A 17,086-nucleotide genomic window follows, 5' to 3' on the forward strand; every position below is an offset into this window, starting at 1 on the left:
TGAACGATTCTCAAAAAATTAGAATTTGACCTCCCATTTGACCCAGCAATACCACTCCTGGGAATATATCCCAGAGAGGCAAAAAAAAGTATAGTCGAAGTGACATTTGCACTTGTTTGTTCATTGCCGCACTCTTTACAATAATCAGAATCTGGAAAAAACCTGACTGCCCGAGAACAGATGACTGGTTAAAGAAACTTTGGTACATTTACACAATGGAGTACTATGTAGCTGTTAGAAAAGATGAAGTCATGAAATTTACATACAAGTGGTACTACATGGAAAGTATCATGTTAAGCGAAATGACTCAGAAAGAAAGGGATAGACACAGAAAGATTGCATTCATCTGGGGAACATAAAGTAACATAATGGGAGACTAACACCCAGGAGTGGCCGACACTAGTACCAGGAATTTTGCTCCATGACTTGGAGGCCAGCCACACGTGTTAGGGGAAAAGGAAGCTCAAATAGAGAAGGGAGCACCAAATAAAGCGTGTTGGGAGAATCCTCCCAGGATGGGAGAAGCATGCTGAAAGTAGACTATAGACCAAACATGATTGCCACTCAATGCCTCTCTTGCAAACCACAGAACCCAAAAGGAGAGAGAGAGAACAAAAGGGAACGCACTGCCACTGAGGCAGGGTGGGATGGGGAGGTGGGGGGTGGGAGGAATACTGGGACCTGTGGTGGTGGAGGATGGGTGCTGGTGGAGGGATGGGTACTTGATCATTTTATAACTGAAAGCCAAGCACAAAAATTTGTAAGTCTATAACTGTACCTCGTGGTGTTTAACTAAAAATAAATAAATAAATAAATAAATAAATAAAATCATCATCAACAACAACAACAAAAAGAAATTACTCCTGGCGGTACTCAGGGGACTATATGGGAAGCTGGGAATTGAACTGGGTAGGCCAAGTGCAGGGCAAACGCCCTACCCGCTGTGCTATCACTTCAGCCCCCATGTTTGGTATTTTCAAGTACGAAAACAGGTTTATAGACAACAGCACTGGAGGCAACAGCATTGGAGAAAGTTTAAGTGTAATAACATAATCGCTTGACAATTTTTATTTATTAATTTATTTAAAAAAATTTTTTATTAGTGAAACACCATGAGGTACAGTTATAGACTTACAAATTTTTGTGCTTGGGTTTCAGTTATACAATGATCAAGTACCCATCCCTCCACCAGTGCCCATCCTCCACCACCACAGGTCCCAGCATCCCTCCCACCCTCCCATGCCCCCCGTCCCACCCTGCCTCTGTGGCAGGGCATTCCCCCCTGTTCTCTCTCTCTTCTTTCGGGTACTGTGTTTTGCAAGAGAGGCATTGAGTGGCAATCATGTTTGGTCTATAGACTACTTTCAGCATGCTTCTCCCACCCTGGGAGGATCCTCACAATCACTTGACAATTTTGAAGAAAAGTATTGACAAGTCTTCATCACCCTGAGAATAAGTTTATTTTTTGTTGCTATGAAAAAAATAACCAACAAATGGAGAGGTTTAATCGGCCATACATTATTTCACAGTCCTGGAATTTAATGTATCAAAATTAGTTTCACTGGACTGAGCCAGTGTCTTTCTGTCTGGTTCCTTATGGAGGCTCTGAGGAGAGAATTCATTTAGGTGCTTTTATGAGCCTGTAGAGGACACTTGCCTTGCTCATCTAATTTCAAATTGTCTTTCCTGAAGTCCACTGATTTGTTCTCTTACCTCCTTTTTCTAAGGAAACTTGTGATTTTATTAAGCCCACAATGATAATCAAAACTTAACCAAATAACAAAACTTTTAAAGATCTTTAATTAATCAGCCATGCAATGTTTTTATGTTTCTCTCCTCGTCAAACAAAATTCATAGTTTTAGAAATTAGAGTATGAGCATTGTGGGAGAATCACTATTTAGTCCCAGGATAGGTCGTATATGAATAATAGGAGAAAAAAATAAATACAAAACCATTTTAAGGCTTCCTTGTTTAAAAGTTTTTTAAAAAAAATAGGAGCCAGAGAGATAGTACAGTGAATAAGGCATTTGCCTTGCACACAGGAGACCAGGTTCTCTCTTCAGCACCAATAATATGGTTCCCCAAAACCACCAGGAGTGTTTCCTGAGCAGAGTCAGCAGAAAGACCTCAGCATTACTGGGCATGGCCCCCAAACAAAAAATAGGAAAATATGTCTATATAATTCTATAATATATCTTGCCAGAAAGTTAACAAAAATAGCATAACATAATGAATATGAAACTAAGGTAATTTTTAAAAGAATGTGCTTAAAACTAACATACTGAATTAAAATCTAAAATTTGCTTTTTAAAACAATAAATATCGGCAGCTTGGAGCAGAAAAGTGAATGGACTATGCGTTGAACCAGGCCATCAAGTCTGCCGGAGGGGAAAGGGTGTTGCCCCATTCGCCCTCTCCTCTCTGGAAAGAAAGATGGCGGTCACATGGGAGCCTTGTGGACAGCAGGTATGAGCCGGGAGTGTGGGGGCGACTAAAACCTCATGGGAAGGGGGGCGTTTCGGTCCGCCCTTCACGCCCTACCGAGGCCACCAGTTGCCCCCCACTAGCGGCTCTCCAGCACGGCCACGACTCCAGAACACAGAAACCAATTTCTTAACTATCTGACTTTCAGTTGAAATACTTCCAGGGTCAATAGGTAAAATAGCAGAAATCCAAAACCAACATTTAATTCTTGAACCCAGTTGTAGAAAGCAAATCACTTCACAATGCTTTCTCAGCATGTCTGATTTGGGGGGGGGTAAACTCTAAATAATAGTGGTGAATCTTTTATTGAAACAATGAATCTAATCAAAGCAGATATAGTGTTAACTAGAATTCATCTGCCTCACAGGGACGGGGAGGGGTGGGGGGTGGAGTTTTATTGGGGTTCTTCATGGTAAAAAATAAGTATTGGTAAAGGGAAATGTATTTGATATTTGCATGACTGAGACCTAAACCTGAAAGCTTTGTAACCTTTCCCACAGTGATTCAATAAATAAATAAAAATTTTAAAAAAACAATAAATATGAGCAACTGCTAAAAACTGGAATTATCTCTTTGAGAATTAACCTAAATATGATTTATATTCTTGACAGGCACTACCACATTGCTCAAAAAAGAGTTAAAGTTTATTATTAAAACAAATAGACAACTATGAAGGAGAAAGTCAGAGAAAGTTTGACATAGTTATGCATTTAAAGGCAATAATAATTAGCATGCATGATTAAACCAAAGAAAGGTAGCACATTGTATAAACAGACTTATTTCCATGAGAGAACTCTAATGTATTTCTGATGAAGCAAAGTGCCTGTGTAGGTATTATTACAATAAACTAGAATTCCCAGTTTTCCCCCTCTGAGTAAAATAGTTCACATTTCAATTATGTAAATACCACTGGTTTAAGTCAAAAATATGACTTGAATGAAAAATAACAAATATTATAAGCATAAACATAGAATAGATGCCACCTGCTTCTAACAAACCTATCTCTCACTAGACTAGAATGTTCTTTCCCCTGTGACAGGCATTCTCAAGAGAGCTGATAAGATTTGAAGTGACTGCTGTAGCAACTTCAAATTAGTATGATTACTTTGACAATTTGGGTGATGCTATTATTACTGTCAATATATACCATTTGATGGATTAATTATGATACCTTCCCAAGGGGTCAGAGCAGTAGCATAGAGGTTAAGGCACTTGTGTTGCATGTGGCTGACCCTGATTTGATCTCTGATCCACATAGGGTCCCCCAAATACCACCAGGTGTGAGATTCAGCACACCTGAGCACCACTGGGTATGCCCCACCCCAGAATGACACCTTCCAAAAATATAAGGTTAAAAAAATACAAATGAATTCTAAGAAATGGGAAATAGGAACAATTAAGCTATAAAAAGAATACATAATCAAGTGGAAGCTGTCATTTTCCTCCACAATAGAATCATGGTTTGTGCACAGATGTAAGATCAACCTTAGATTAACTAGTGATATTTAGCATCTCAATTAACAAAACCAAAACTGAATCACCAGGGGTGGGGGAAATGTTTTCCAAATAGAAACGGTGAAAATTTCTTAACAAAAATCTTGAGGTCTATAACCTTGACTGTTCCTTTGTTTGATCATCAACTTCATACACAGGAGGAATAAGTAGCCCTCTCCTTTCAGGCACTGCCCTACATCTGTCTGCCACCTGACTTTGAGTTATTTATAGTCTCTTAACCCCAAGCTCTGCATCTGCCCCGGGCTTTCTGGAAAATGTAACTGCTGTTTCAGGTAGAAAGGTTTGAATTAGGGAGGAAAATGTCAGCCAATGCTGGAGCTTCCCAAATTTTAGAACTCTGTTATTTTGGTGGTTCTCTGAGAGAAAATTATTCTAATGGAGTATCAATACCAAAAAAACCCAACTCTACAAAAAGCTGCTAATAAACATAAGTGGTCTATTTGCTTCAACATTTTCTCTACTGTAAAACGCTGTATTAGTTGGCAAGTGGGTGCTAAAGAGAAACCATCACTGAGAATTACTATGAAGGTAAGCTACTGTTGTATTATTCTCTGCAATTTTCATGCTTTGGGGGATATAATACAATAAATACAAAATAGATTTACATGCTGTATACCAGTGTGCTTCAACTTTTTTTTGTACTATGAACTGGTACCTGATCCACGGACAGGCAGTTGTAACCAAGACGTTAGATTAGCAGTTTTCAACCTTCCTACAATTGTGGACAAGCACTCACATTGCAACAGGTGGTTGGAGACCACTGCTGTATACAATTCTGTCTCCAAACAAATGTATCTTGTACTTACATAAAATTATACTCTCTGCTTTCCCAAATTCTTGTTTTGGGCTAATTTCTTATTTGTTTTATTTTTAAGAAAAATTCTCTCTGGAATTTACAAAAAAAAAAAAAAAAGACAAGATACATGTTGGCAAAGATGTGGAGGAAAAGGGCCAGTAGGGCACTCCTGGAAGAAATATAAACCGGGAAAGCTGCTAAGAAATGCAACAGGGAGCGTCCTCCAAAAATTGAAACAAAAGTACCAGGGAACACAGATTGTTCAGAGGTTAAGGTTCTAGCTTTGTATAAAGTCAATCTTGGTTCTCTCTTTAGAAAATGCATATGGTCCCTGAATAGCTCCCTGAGTCTGAGTACAAAGTCTTGAGCACCATTGGGTGTAGCTTAAATACTAAATCCCCTCCCCTCCCCACCTACCCCATCCCACCAAATAAAAGGAAATCCCTAGCATATGATCCAGCAATCTTTTCTAGGTATTTATCAAAAGGAAACAGAGCCATTTTCTGCATGAGTTCACTTCAACATTTTTTTTTTAATATCGGGATGGACCTAACAGGAGAATGAACGGCAGCATTCAAATTTATTTGTTTATTTATTTGTTTGTTTATTTTGTTTTTTGGGTTACACCCAGTGATTCTCAGGGGTTACTCCTGGCTTTGCACTCAGAAATTACTCCTGGTGGTGCTCAGGGGACCACATGGGATGCTGGGAATCAAGCCTGGGTCGGCCGTATGCAAGGCAAATGCCCTACCCGCTATGCTATCACTCCAGTCTCCAATTTTTTTTTTTTGAGGGGGCACACATGGCGATGCTTAGGGCTTACTCCTGAGATCATTCCTGATAGTGCTCAGAGAACCATATGTAGTGCTGGGCGTTGAACCCACATTGGCAACATGTAAGACAAGTGCCTACCTGCTATACTATTTCTCCAGATCTAATGGCAATGTTTATTTTTTCATCAGCTAAACTATGGAATCAACCCATGATGTTACAAATTAATGCACCAAGGAAAGATGATGATACACACATACAATGGAATAACTACCTATTCAGCCTTTTGAAAAAATGACAAAAATTCTGTTAGCAACAACATGGTTAAACAGAAAAGACAATTACACTAAGTGAAATAAGATGACCAGAGAAAGACAAATACTTCATGTTATTTATATGTGTATAATGAAAAAAATTAAATTAAATGAAAAGGAAAGAGGTTGTCAGGTGTCTGTAATTGGTGAAATGGTCCAGACTTTCAATCATAAAATAAGTAATGCCTATGGATCTAACATTAAAAGTATTTGATGAGTATGTCTATAATTCCAACTATATAAATAATACTGAATTATAGAATTGAAATTTTTTCTAAGAGCAGAATTTAAACCTTATGTCAAAAAAAGATAAAATGTGAAGTGTGGACATATTATAAACTTGGTAGGAAAATACTTTTACCATAAATCATCATATATATCTGTATACATTCATATTATCATAGACACTTTAAGTAGCTTATAATTTTATTTATATGTCTCAGGAAATGGGGAAAAATAATGTAAGCCCATCTCGTGATTGGAAGGAAAATGAAAATATATTTTAATAATATAACTCCTACTTATATTATGTGCTCCTTTAATTTCTTCTTGAGTCATCACTATCACTTCTGATCATGTTTGTAACAGGCATTGAAAAACAAGTTTTGTCTAGATTCCATCCCCCGAACCCCTAAGAAGACATCTTAATGCTATCTGTAAATCTTAATAGCTTGTGCCTTCCTTAACTGTTATGCAATAAAGTATTAGAATATTTGTTATAAGAAATGAGCAAATCTATAAAAGACTGACAGTCTTAAAATTCAAGTTATAAAATCTGTTTTATAGGGATTATTAAATAAACACTGCTGGAGGCAAAAAATTAAAAGTATGACAAACTGAAACATTACAAATAGTTGATGAGTATGTCTATAATTTCCAATACCTGGGCTTTGTCTGCTCTGTGAAGTGTAAAAAGCAGACCAGTTTTCATAATTCAATTATAAATTATGTGGCTTCTTGGGATAAGATTTTTTAATTCCAAAATTAATTCTGTAGAGTAATAACATTATTCCAGCTGTTATTTCACCAAGTAACAGTTCATTATTGACTTATGGGGTTTATGAGTTTTTAATTTTTTCCTGCCAATTCTTTTATGACTACTTTGATTCACTTTGTGCAAGGTAAAGAACAGAATTTGTTTACCTATTCAATCAACGTTAGAAATGTAAACAATTATGTTTTCTTATAATCGCTATGTGGTAGGTACCTACTGTTGCTGAATTTTCTGTATGTTAGGAGGTATGTTAACATTATTTCTGGCTTTGAAATGTTTGTAGTCAATTAGAGAACAAAAGAAATAACACACAAGAACGTTTACTTAAAATAATGAAGTTGTCAGATTTAACTAACAAACAAGTGATAAAGATGAAAGACCTGGATTGAAAAAGGGCACAAAGTGAGTCAGAGTCACTATGAAGGGCTTTGATGAAAAGATAAGAGGTAAAGATTAGAGAAAAACAGCAGGTCAAAGACTGCATGATAAAAAAGGGCTGGATTTCTTCCCAGCAATAAGTAGTTTGGCTCACTAAGTAATGTGATGAATTTGTACATGAGAGTAAGTAATTATTGTAAAACATTTATTAATAATCCTTAAAGAAATTGTGAGAAAATTCTATCTTTTCTAACTTCTTATCCTCCCTCATGTTTTTAACTCAATAGAATTGTGAGTTTAGGTGTCTGTAATAGAAGTAATAGAAGATGTTCTTTTACTCTTTAATAATATACATATTTATGATTCCTACAAAGTCATAACACAAGTAGATTTATGAGAGAAAAATAATCCTGTTATGAGCTGCCCCAAAATGCAAGACAGAGTAGAGATGTTCCCCACAGTGATAACATCTCACGCAAATATTTCAGCTTGATGGAATCCTTGAAGGCTAAAACAGTACTGAGACCAAATAAATTCTCTGAAAGAGTCGCTTTTAGAAGACAACATCACTTACTCTTGCAAAGTGAAGAACTTCGTTAGACTAATAGCATCTACAAATAATGAGTGCTCAACTGTGTCACGTGATTTATAGTAGTCAATATCTTCTTTCAGAGCATCTTCTAGTGATCTATCTTGCATGTTGTTGGCTTTAACGTGAAAGTCACTGGAAGTAAATTTTGGACTTGATTCCTAAGATCCTCTTCCAAATAATTCTCTAAAACTATTCTCTAACTTCCAATAATTCTCCCAATAAATCTAAAAATTCATTTTTCAAATAATTCTCCAATGCTATCTGAAAATCAAATATTCAGGGGAAATAATTCTACCAAAGACCAAAAAACATTCTCTGTACAGATACAAAACTAGCTACCATAAATTAACCATGATATACAGTCTCTTTTATAACATATTTTTCTGCTTCTAGGAACAAAGGATCAAATACATAGAATCATTATTTCTTTAGTCTGGAACATTAACTGAAAAAAAAAAACTGTCTTTAAACCATAAGTATTTCAAAAAATTTAACTATGGTCCTTTCTCTCATGTGAAGTATCATTTCAGCATGTGGCTTTTCAAAAAGAGAATAAATCTAATAGGCTAGACCTCAAAAAGCAAGAAAACTTTATTGAACATACTTTTGAGAAGTTGAGTGAGAAAAGCATTGCTCAAGAAATCACTAATTGTTCTTGGGGCTGGCTGGATGATAGCACAGCGGATAGGGCATTTGCCTTGCCTGAGGCTGACCCAGGTTCGATTCCCAGCATCTCAAATGGTCCCCTGAGCACCGCCAGGAGTAATTCCTGAGTGCAAAGCCAGAAGTAACCTCTGAGCATAGCGGTGTGACCTACCCCCTCCCCCCCAAAAAAAAATCACTAACTCTTCTTTATAAATCTGTTTGTCCCTAAAATGTAGCTTATAGAGACTTTTTCACTCCTTTCTATTTGGAACCTTCCCAATACTCCTTCCTTCATTAAATGTTTTCTTCTATACGTAATTAATTAAATACTCCTATATGTAATTCATTACTCCTATACTTCTATACGTAATTCATTAAACACTCCTTCCTTCATTAAATGCTTTCTTCTATATGTAATCTCTTCAAGAACCTCATTTTATTTTATAAAAAATATTTTTCGTCTTTACGTTTGACAACTTTCTATTTCAAGTATCACAGAATTCACACATCAGGACACATTGACATTCCTCGGTGGGGGGGGGGGGGGAATGTAACTTTAATCTATTAAATACTTTGAATCCTCAGCTCTATCAAGATATTGCAGGGGGGGTGTGCTTTACAACAGACTGTTTATTGCATAAATTCATTTCCACATTATATCCCATTAGTTGTTGAAAGTAAGTATAATCATTCTCCCACTTCGGTAAGTTTTAATGCAAACAGTAAAGCAAAATTTAGCCAAGTAACAGTACAGCATGCAGTGTACTTGCCCTGTATGTGCCCTGCCTAAGTTTGATCACAGGCACCTCATATGGTCCCCTGAGCTCACAAGGAATTATCCCTGAGTGCAGAGCCAGGAGTAAGTCCTAGCATCCTTCTGATTAATGGCCCCCCCAAACAAAACAAAGCAAAGGCAAAATGTAAGCCTCAAATTTATAGGTATTAAAGTCACTGGCTTAACCAAACCTGGAAATTAGGATATTTTACATTAGGAGAAAGCATATTTTAAGCTTATTCCTTGATTTTTTTTCTTATTTTTCAGTTTCAGTATTGCAATCGCTATCCACCACTTAAATTTTTAATAACAAAATATTAAGTTAATTTTCTTACCATTGTTGTCTCTTGAATGGATCCAAAACTGTTGATAAAAATATTGACTACTACATCAACAGGAATGCCTATGAATAAAAATTTAGCATACACTTAGGAACTGTAAAAATCTTCAACAGAATCTTTATACATCTATGGCTAATTCATTTGCTTTTTATATATTTTAAAAATTCAAATGGAACATAAAATTATATATTTAAAATCTTAATACTCAATATTTTCAATTGTTAGTATATTTCCAAATTTAGATACTAATATAAATACAGATATAAATCAAAACTTAATTATGCTCTTTTTACAATGGTATTTGTTCATAAATATCTAACTCAGATTGTAAAGACTTCTGAAAAATATACTTAGCTTGCAACATCTAAATTGAGTTAGTTCACTACAATTAAATACAAATTATTTTTAAAACTTATTTAAAAACATGATTTAATTTTATATTTTATGATAAATTTAAATTATCTGGAACTTCTTTGATAAGCGAGTATTCTGTACACTTTTATTTACAATTACAATATCATAATTTTAGTTCATAAAAATAAAAAATTTAATCAGACATACATTATAAAGATTCATTTGCCTGACCTGTGGGGGTATAATTTAAAAGTTCACAGAGAGAAACTAAGGTATAATTTTGAAATTTTCCTTTTTTCTTTCTTTACTCATTGTGGCTGGTTGGGCTAACAAAGGCAACGGGAAAATGTGAACTTCGCCTTTGAGCCACATAACCACTGACTGATGAAAAACAGGTGGTGAATCAATATATAGTAGACATGTGACAACCCAGAACACGGCTGTTGTTGAAAGTAACTGAATAGGTCCTGGTAATGAACAAAAACCTCTGTTTTTACAACATAGTTGTATAACTTCAGTTGACTAGAAGCAGCTGCTGACTTTATTTTTCTATTAAAAAAAATAAAGCTTTATAATGTTGATCTGATCTACATTAATACCTGTCTTTAGTCAGCAACAAGGATTAGTTTTCTAGATGAGGTTTTTTTCCCCTATAACTTTTTCTGTCACATAACTCATCAAGAGGACAAAATAAGCATAAAATCAAAGAAGGAAAAAGAAAAAATTGCATGGTTATACAATCTTACAACTTTTATTGCGAGTATAATTATAGTTTTTGAAAGGTATGATATATAGTATTATTTTGCTGGAGTGAAAGCAATGTAGAAAACATAATTTACTCATAAAGTTTCAAAATTCTTTTAAAAACTATACATCACTTTGTAGCAAAAGGGTAGAGGGAAGTGCTTTTTTAAATGAATCTGAAATGCTAACTAACAAGAATTCAAAAGAATCTAAATACTAATCAGAGGTGTTCTTTATCTCTAAATGAGTATATGACAATTCTCCTACAAATTATAATTTTGAAGTCTATATATGATATATATGGAATATATAATGTTAAGTTTATAATACATATATTTATAAATAATGTCTATATATAAAAGCCAGATTTATATCCAAAATCTAAATTTTAATTTATTCAGGTTAAGAGTAACAAATACTTAGAAGACCATGAAAAAGGTAGTCAATTAATTCACAAGATACCATTTTGTAGATTCAGTTTTTAAATAGGAATGATGTAAATTGAATTCATAATTTGGCTTTCTTTTTTCAACATCAAATTGTTTTGATTTGAAGTATATAACAGATCATTTGACAATTTGAAACTGTATTGTTCTGAATGTCACCAAAAAAAGATTTTACATAGATATAATTCATTTTTAATTGCAAAGTATGAAGTTTTTGTTAAAAAAAAAAAAGCAAACCTTTAAAATTTGGCCTTATCCTGGGATCGTAACTAACCAATAGCCTATTCAAGATATTGCTCGTGGAGTTGGCAGGTACACGGGCAAGGTCCTCTGCTGATTGCTGGCTAAAGAGGAAAAAATAATGAACAAGACAAAAATCTGATGAGTATTTTGAAACAGAAGCAAAAGAAATGGTTAATTTTCATTAGAAAATAACTATCTTGAGAAAAGTTGCCCACTGTAGCAAGACTATTCCAGGTAGAACTAAATGAAAATGAATAGAGAATATATACTTATTAAAAAACAAAGACACCTGAGGCTGGAGTGATAGCACAGCAGGTAGGGTGTTTGCCTTGCATGCAGTCAACCCAGGTTCGATTCCCAGCACCCCATATGGTCCCCTGAGCACCACCATGAGTAATTCCTGAATGCAGAGCCAGGAGTAACCCCTGTGCATCGCTGAGTGTGACCAAAAAGCAAAAAAAAAGCCCCCCAAAAGTATTTTTACCACTTCATTTGTCCTTTTCATGATACACAATCTTAAGTACTATGTCACGTTCTTTTATATAAAACCAAGCAGACATCCGACTTGTGGTGAAGTCACATATGTCTCAGTCTATATTAGCATAAATGGAATGACAGCAATGACCAAAAAGAGTCAGTCTACAATTTTTGAATACTGTATTCACTTTCTGACTAATAAAAAAGTGTGTGAAAAAGCATGTGAAATGCCTATAGAAATAGTCATAGATATCACTACACACATAGTTAAGAATCCACATAATGACCATAGTACACATATAAACTATGTTTGTCAAAGAATAAACATCAAATTTTTGAGTGAATAAATAATCCAGTGGAGCACTTGACAAAAAGCATTCTCCATCACCAGATAAATGTATCTGGGTGCTATTAGAAATATGGCACACTGTATTATCTCTCTGGCCCCAGAGCAGAGTATTTTTTTAAGATCTGTCATATATTTCTATTCGAATAAACTATGGATTTTGACTAAAGTAGTAGGGCTTAAGACCTTAAGAAAGCTTTAGAAAATCTTAAAAAAAAATATTTCAGTTGGAGGGTGTTAGCTTCTGTGTAAAAAGCAGCAGAATGCCTAGCATGTGGAAGACCCTGAGTTTAACCCCTGGCACTGTGTGTCCTCATCCTTGCAACATCAGGCACCCTAGGAACCCCCAGGCATTTCTAGGTGTGACCCTATAAGAAGCAAAGCTTCTGGAGGAGGAGATAGTACAGAGAATAAGGAACTTATCCTGTACTTGGCTGACCCTAGTTCCATCCCCATCACCGAATATGGTCCTCACGCACCACCAGGACTGATCCCTACACCCTGAGTCCCATAAGATGTGACCCCAAAACTCAACAAACATTTTTTACAGGAACATCTTCAGAAATGAATGGAAAATGTTCTTTATTTTTCTTGTTTTATTTTACTATTTTACTTAATTTATGGTTAGTATTATATTGGCAATTTGGAGGTAACCCCATATTCACATTTTATTAATTTCAAGCCAATCACAACATTAAAATTACTTGAAATATCTATAACTGTTATGAATTGGTATGGTAAAGTGTCAGTTGCATATAAATGTTGTCCATTTGTACAAAGCACACTCAGATGCAGTGGGCTGAACTTTGCCTTGAAAGCCTCGTTGTGACAATTCTGTTTTCTGTTAATTATAAAGTCTAGTTATCAAACACTCCGAGATGTGACTGATATAAAAAAATCAAACAATACTGGATTAGTAGAGACAACTCTTTCAATTAATATTAGGCAGAATCCAGAACATTTTGAATATAACAACTAGGTAAACCCTGCAAGGTATAGGAGATAATACACATTTTTAAAAAATGTTTATGGTCTTTGTGGCTGAGAGAATTCACAGCTGCAGAGGTTCAGGAATGGTAATGAGATTTTCCAATGCATTACAGGTAAAATTGTAAACCCTTTATTGTCAAGTATCATCCCTTATGAAAAGATAGAAAACACTTAAGAGAAGAGGTTATGTGGGAAAATTGGACATTAAGATGCAATTAGTGTTCTAATCCACCTATAAATATCTTCCTTTAAGGGAGGAAAACAGAATTGATTGACTGCAAAATCCACTTGCAGTGGAGCAATTAAAGATTATTACTCTGTTTTGATTTAAATCCTTCACAAGTACATTCCTTCCAAGCAATAAAATGAGCAAGAAACATTAAACAATTACATTAATTTTTGTAGTTGGGAACTTGCAAACTTGTTTTTCTTTTTTTCCTTGCAGCTAGAATATGCTTCTTTGTATAAGAATTATTTTGCACTGACAGTTAAAAAATAGTAAATGCAGGGACTGGCGCTATAGTTTAGCCAGTGAGGTCCTTGCCTTGCATGAGATGGACCCAGGTACCCTAAATCCCATATGGTCTCCTAAGCACTGCCAGAAGTCATTTCTGAGTTCCAGGTTAGGAATAACCCTGAGTATCTCTGGGTGTGGATAGCCTGGCAAGCTATCCGTGGTCTATGCCAAATAGACCAAATTGATATGCCAAATCCAGTAATAAATGGATCTCATTTCCCTAACCCTGATTATGCAGAGTCGAGAAGGATATGGAAGGAGAAGCTGATAAAACACCAAGGCAGACATGGGCTGCCAAAACGCAGAAAAACAAAAATGATTGTCTGTACTTTTAATGCTCGTACGCTGGCATCTGCTGCATCCATTGAAGACCTTATGGTACAAGCACGAAAGATCAAGTACGACATCATTGGTCTGACCGAAACGAGAAGACATCAATCCCATCATGCTTTTTTCGACACTGGAGAAGAACTGTTCCTTGGAACATGTGATAAAAGAGGCGTCGGTGGTGTCGGTATCCTTGTCAACACAAACTTAGTCACAAGCATTGATTCATTTGAATGCCTAACAACCCGAATCGGACGATTACACTTGAATAAATGTGGCTCAATACCGGCAGTTTATATCTTTGTTGTCTATGCACCAACATCCAGTTATGGTGAAAAAGAAACTGAGAAATTCTACATGGAGCTGGAGAAATTCTATAAAGAAGATCACACCTTCTACAAGATCATTGTCGGTGATTTTAATGCCAAGATAGGACCAAGAAGATCAGTCGATGAACTCCACATCGGAACCCATGGCCTGGAATGGAACGAACAGGGTGACAGACTGTCTGAGTTCATCATGTCAACCAAAACCTTCCATGGTAACTCACAATTCCAAAAGGCTGAATCTAAACGTTGGACATGGGAGTCTCCCGATGGACGGTTCCACAATGAAATAGACCACATCATATTCAATCGGCGGTTTTGCCTAACCGATGTTGCTGTTGTCCCAAAATTCCAAACGGGATCAGACCACCGTCTTCTTCGTGCAAAATTCTACCTCACAGAACGAGGAGAAAAGAATGCAAGGTTTAAGAAGAAGACTCCCAGAACAACCACCAACTGGGAACTCTTTGGCTCTGTTGCAGCAACATGGGAAGATGCCGTCATTGACAACATTGATGAGGAATACGATCGAATGATTCAGCACCTCCATGATTGTGCAAGGAATGCCAAGAGAGAGATAACCACAAAAAACCGTCTTTCTTCGAACACTCTTGAACTTATTCGCCAACGTGGCATGGCACGTGCCTCAGGCAACCACAAGCAAACGTCCGAACTGGCAAAACAGTGCAGAAAAGCCATCAAGGATGACCTCAAAAACAGGAGAGCAGCAGTACTGGTAGATGAAGCAGAAGCTGGGAAAAACATTCGTAATGCCCGCCTGTCCTTCACCAACTACAAAACCAAGATGACTGCCCTCCGACATCATGATGGATCTATCACATCTTCCAGAAGGGCAATGGAGAAGATTATTCATGACTTCTACTCAGATCTCTTTAATAGCCACATCCACTTGCCCACATACCACATACCACATGATGGATATGTCATTCCCAATGTTCTCCCTTCCGAAATCCAACATGCCATCTCGTCGGTAAAGAAACAAAAAGCACCTGGCCCAGACAAGATCAGACCTGAACACCTGAAGAACTTACCATCAGTACTCATCAATACATTAGCTCGACTCTTCACACGCTACCTGTCTGAATGCAAGGTTCCATCCCAATGGAAAACCAGCAAGACTGTACTACTATACAAGAAAGGAGACATCCACGACATTGGCAACTATCGCCCAATCTGCCTATTGTCTGTCATCTACAAACTATTCACTCGAGTCATCCTGAATAGGATTAGCAGAACACTAGATGAAGGACAACCATGTGAACAAGCTGGATTCCGAAAAGGATTCAGTACCATTGACCATATCCACACAATAACCAAGCTCATTGAGGTATCTCGGGAGTTCAAGATGCCGCTCTGTCTAACGTTCATTGATTTAAAGAAGGCCTTTGATTCTGTTGAGACGGAAGCGGTCATGGAAGCCCTAGGCAATCAGGGTGTACAAACTCAATACATCAGGATCCTTCGTGAGCTCTATTGCGGATTCACTACCAAGATCTCACCATTCTACAAAGAAGTAATCATCCATATCAAGAGAGGGGTTCGGCAGGGTGATACCATTTCACCAAAACTCTTCAGTGCCACCCTCGAGAACATCATGCGACGACTAGAATGGGAAAACATGGGAGTAAAGATAGATGGTCGGCAACTACACCACCTCCGCTTTGCTGATGACATCGTTCTAATAACACCAAACATCAGCCAAGCGGCACAAATGCTTGCGGACTTTGACCGTGAGTGTGGAAAGGTCGGACTACAGCTGAATCTTACGAAGACAATGTTTATGAGAAACAGCCTTGTTCCTGACGCTCCATTCGCTCTCAACGGAACCACCATCTCCGAATGCAACAGTTATATATACTTAGGTCGAGAAATCAACATGATGAATGACCTGGCACCTGAGTTACGCAGGAGGAAGAGAGCGGCTTGGAATGCCTTCAAGAGCATTGAAGAAATAACTAAAAGGACAAAGAACCTCCAGCTACGAGCACATCTCTTTGATTCCACTATTCTTCCTGCATTAACATATGCCTCAGAGACCTGGACCCTACGAAAACAGGATGAGAACACTATTCGGGTCTCTCAAAGAGGAATCGAAAGAACTATGCTTGGAATATCACGATTCACTCAAATGAGAGATAGAATCCGGAGTTCTGATCTTCGTCAACGCTCAAGAATCAGAGACGCTGTCTCATTTGCCAAGACATCAAAAATCAGATGGGCTGGACATGTAATGAGGTTTACAGACAACCGCTGGACTAGAGCCATTACTGATTGGATTCCACGAGACATCAAAAGATCACGTGGACGCCCACCTATAAGATGGTCAGACTTCTTCGTCAAGACCCTAAATGATCGGTTTGAGGCTCTACATGTTCCTAAAACGAACAGATACCATTGGGCTACGCTAGCACGCAACCGGGATGAATGGAGACGTTACCGGCACCCGCTCGAATAAATCGATGAATAACGGGGATTAAGTGATTAAGTGATTAAGTGATCTCTGGGTGTGGGCCCCACACAAAAACAAACAAAAAATAGCAAATGTAGCAAAAAAAAAAAAAAACCACTTTTTTTTAAATTCCTCTCAAATACCAAAGACCACATCTCCAAAAGGAACTGAACTTTCATGAATATGCTCCACCAGGCATTCTTTCACTAACTAGGCCAAACAGAGCCTTCAAAGAGTAGA

At 36.9% G+C, this 17,086-nt stretch overlaps 1 protein-coding gene across 1 annotated transcript in view; it reads right to left on the reverse strand.

Annotated features, from left to right (window-relative positions):
• GLRB (glycine receptor beta) overlaps positions 1–17,086 on the reverse strand; it is an 84,922-nt gene that overhangs the window by 48,630 nt on the left and 19,206 nt on the right. The window contains exons 3-4 of the mRNA XM_056118896.1: positions 11,388–11,494; positions 9,601–9,668 (exon numbers count right to left, since the gene is read on the reverse strand). Of these exons, the coding sequence (XP_055974871.1) occupies positions 9,601–9,668; positions 11,388–11,494 (175 nt within the window). The remainder of the gene's footprint in view (positions 1–9,600; positions 9,669–11,387; positions 11,495–17,086) is intronic.

This window comes from Sorex fumeus, unplaced genomic scaffold, assembly GCF_029834395.1.
Source record: "Sorex fumeus unplaced genomic scaffold, SorFum_2.1 ptg000039l, whole genome shotgun sequence".
NCBI classification, from domain to species: Eukaryota; Metazoa; Chordata; class Mammalia; order Eulipotyphla; family Soricidae; genus Sorex; species Sorex fumeus.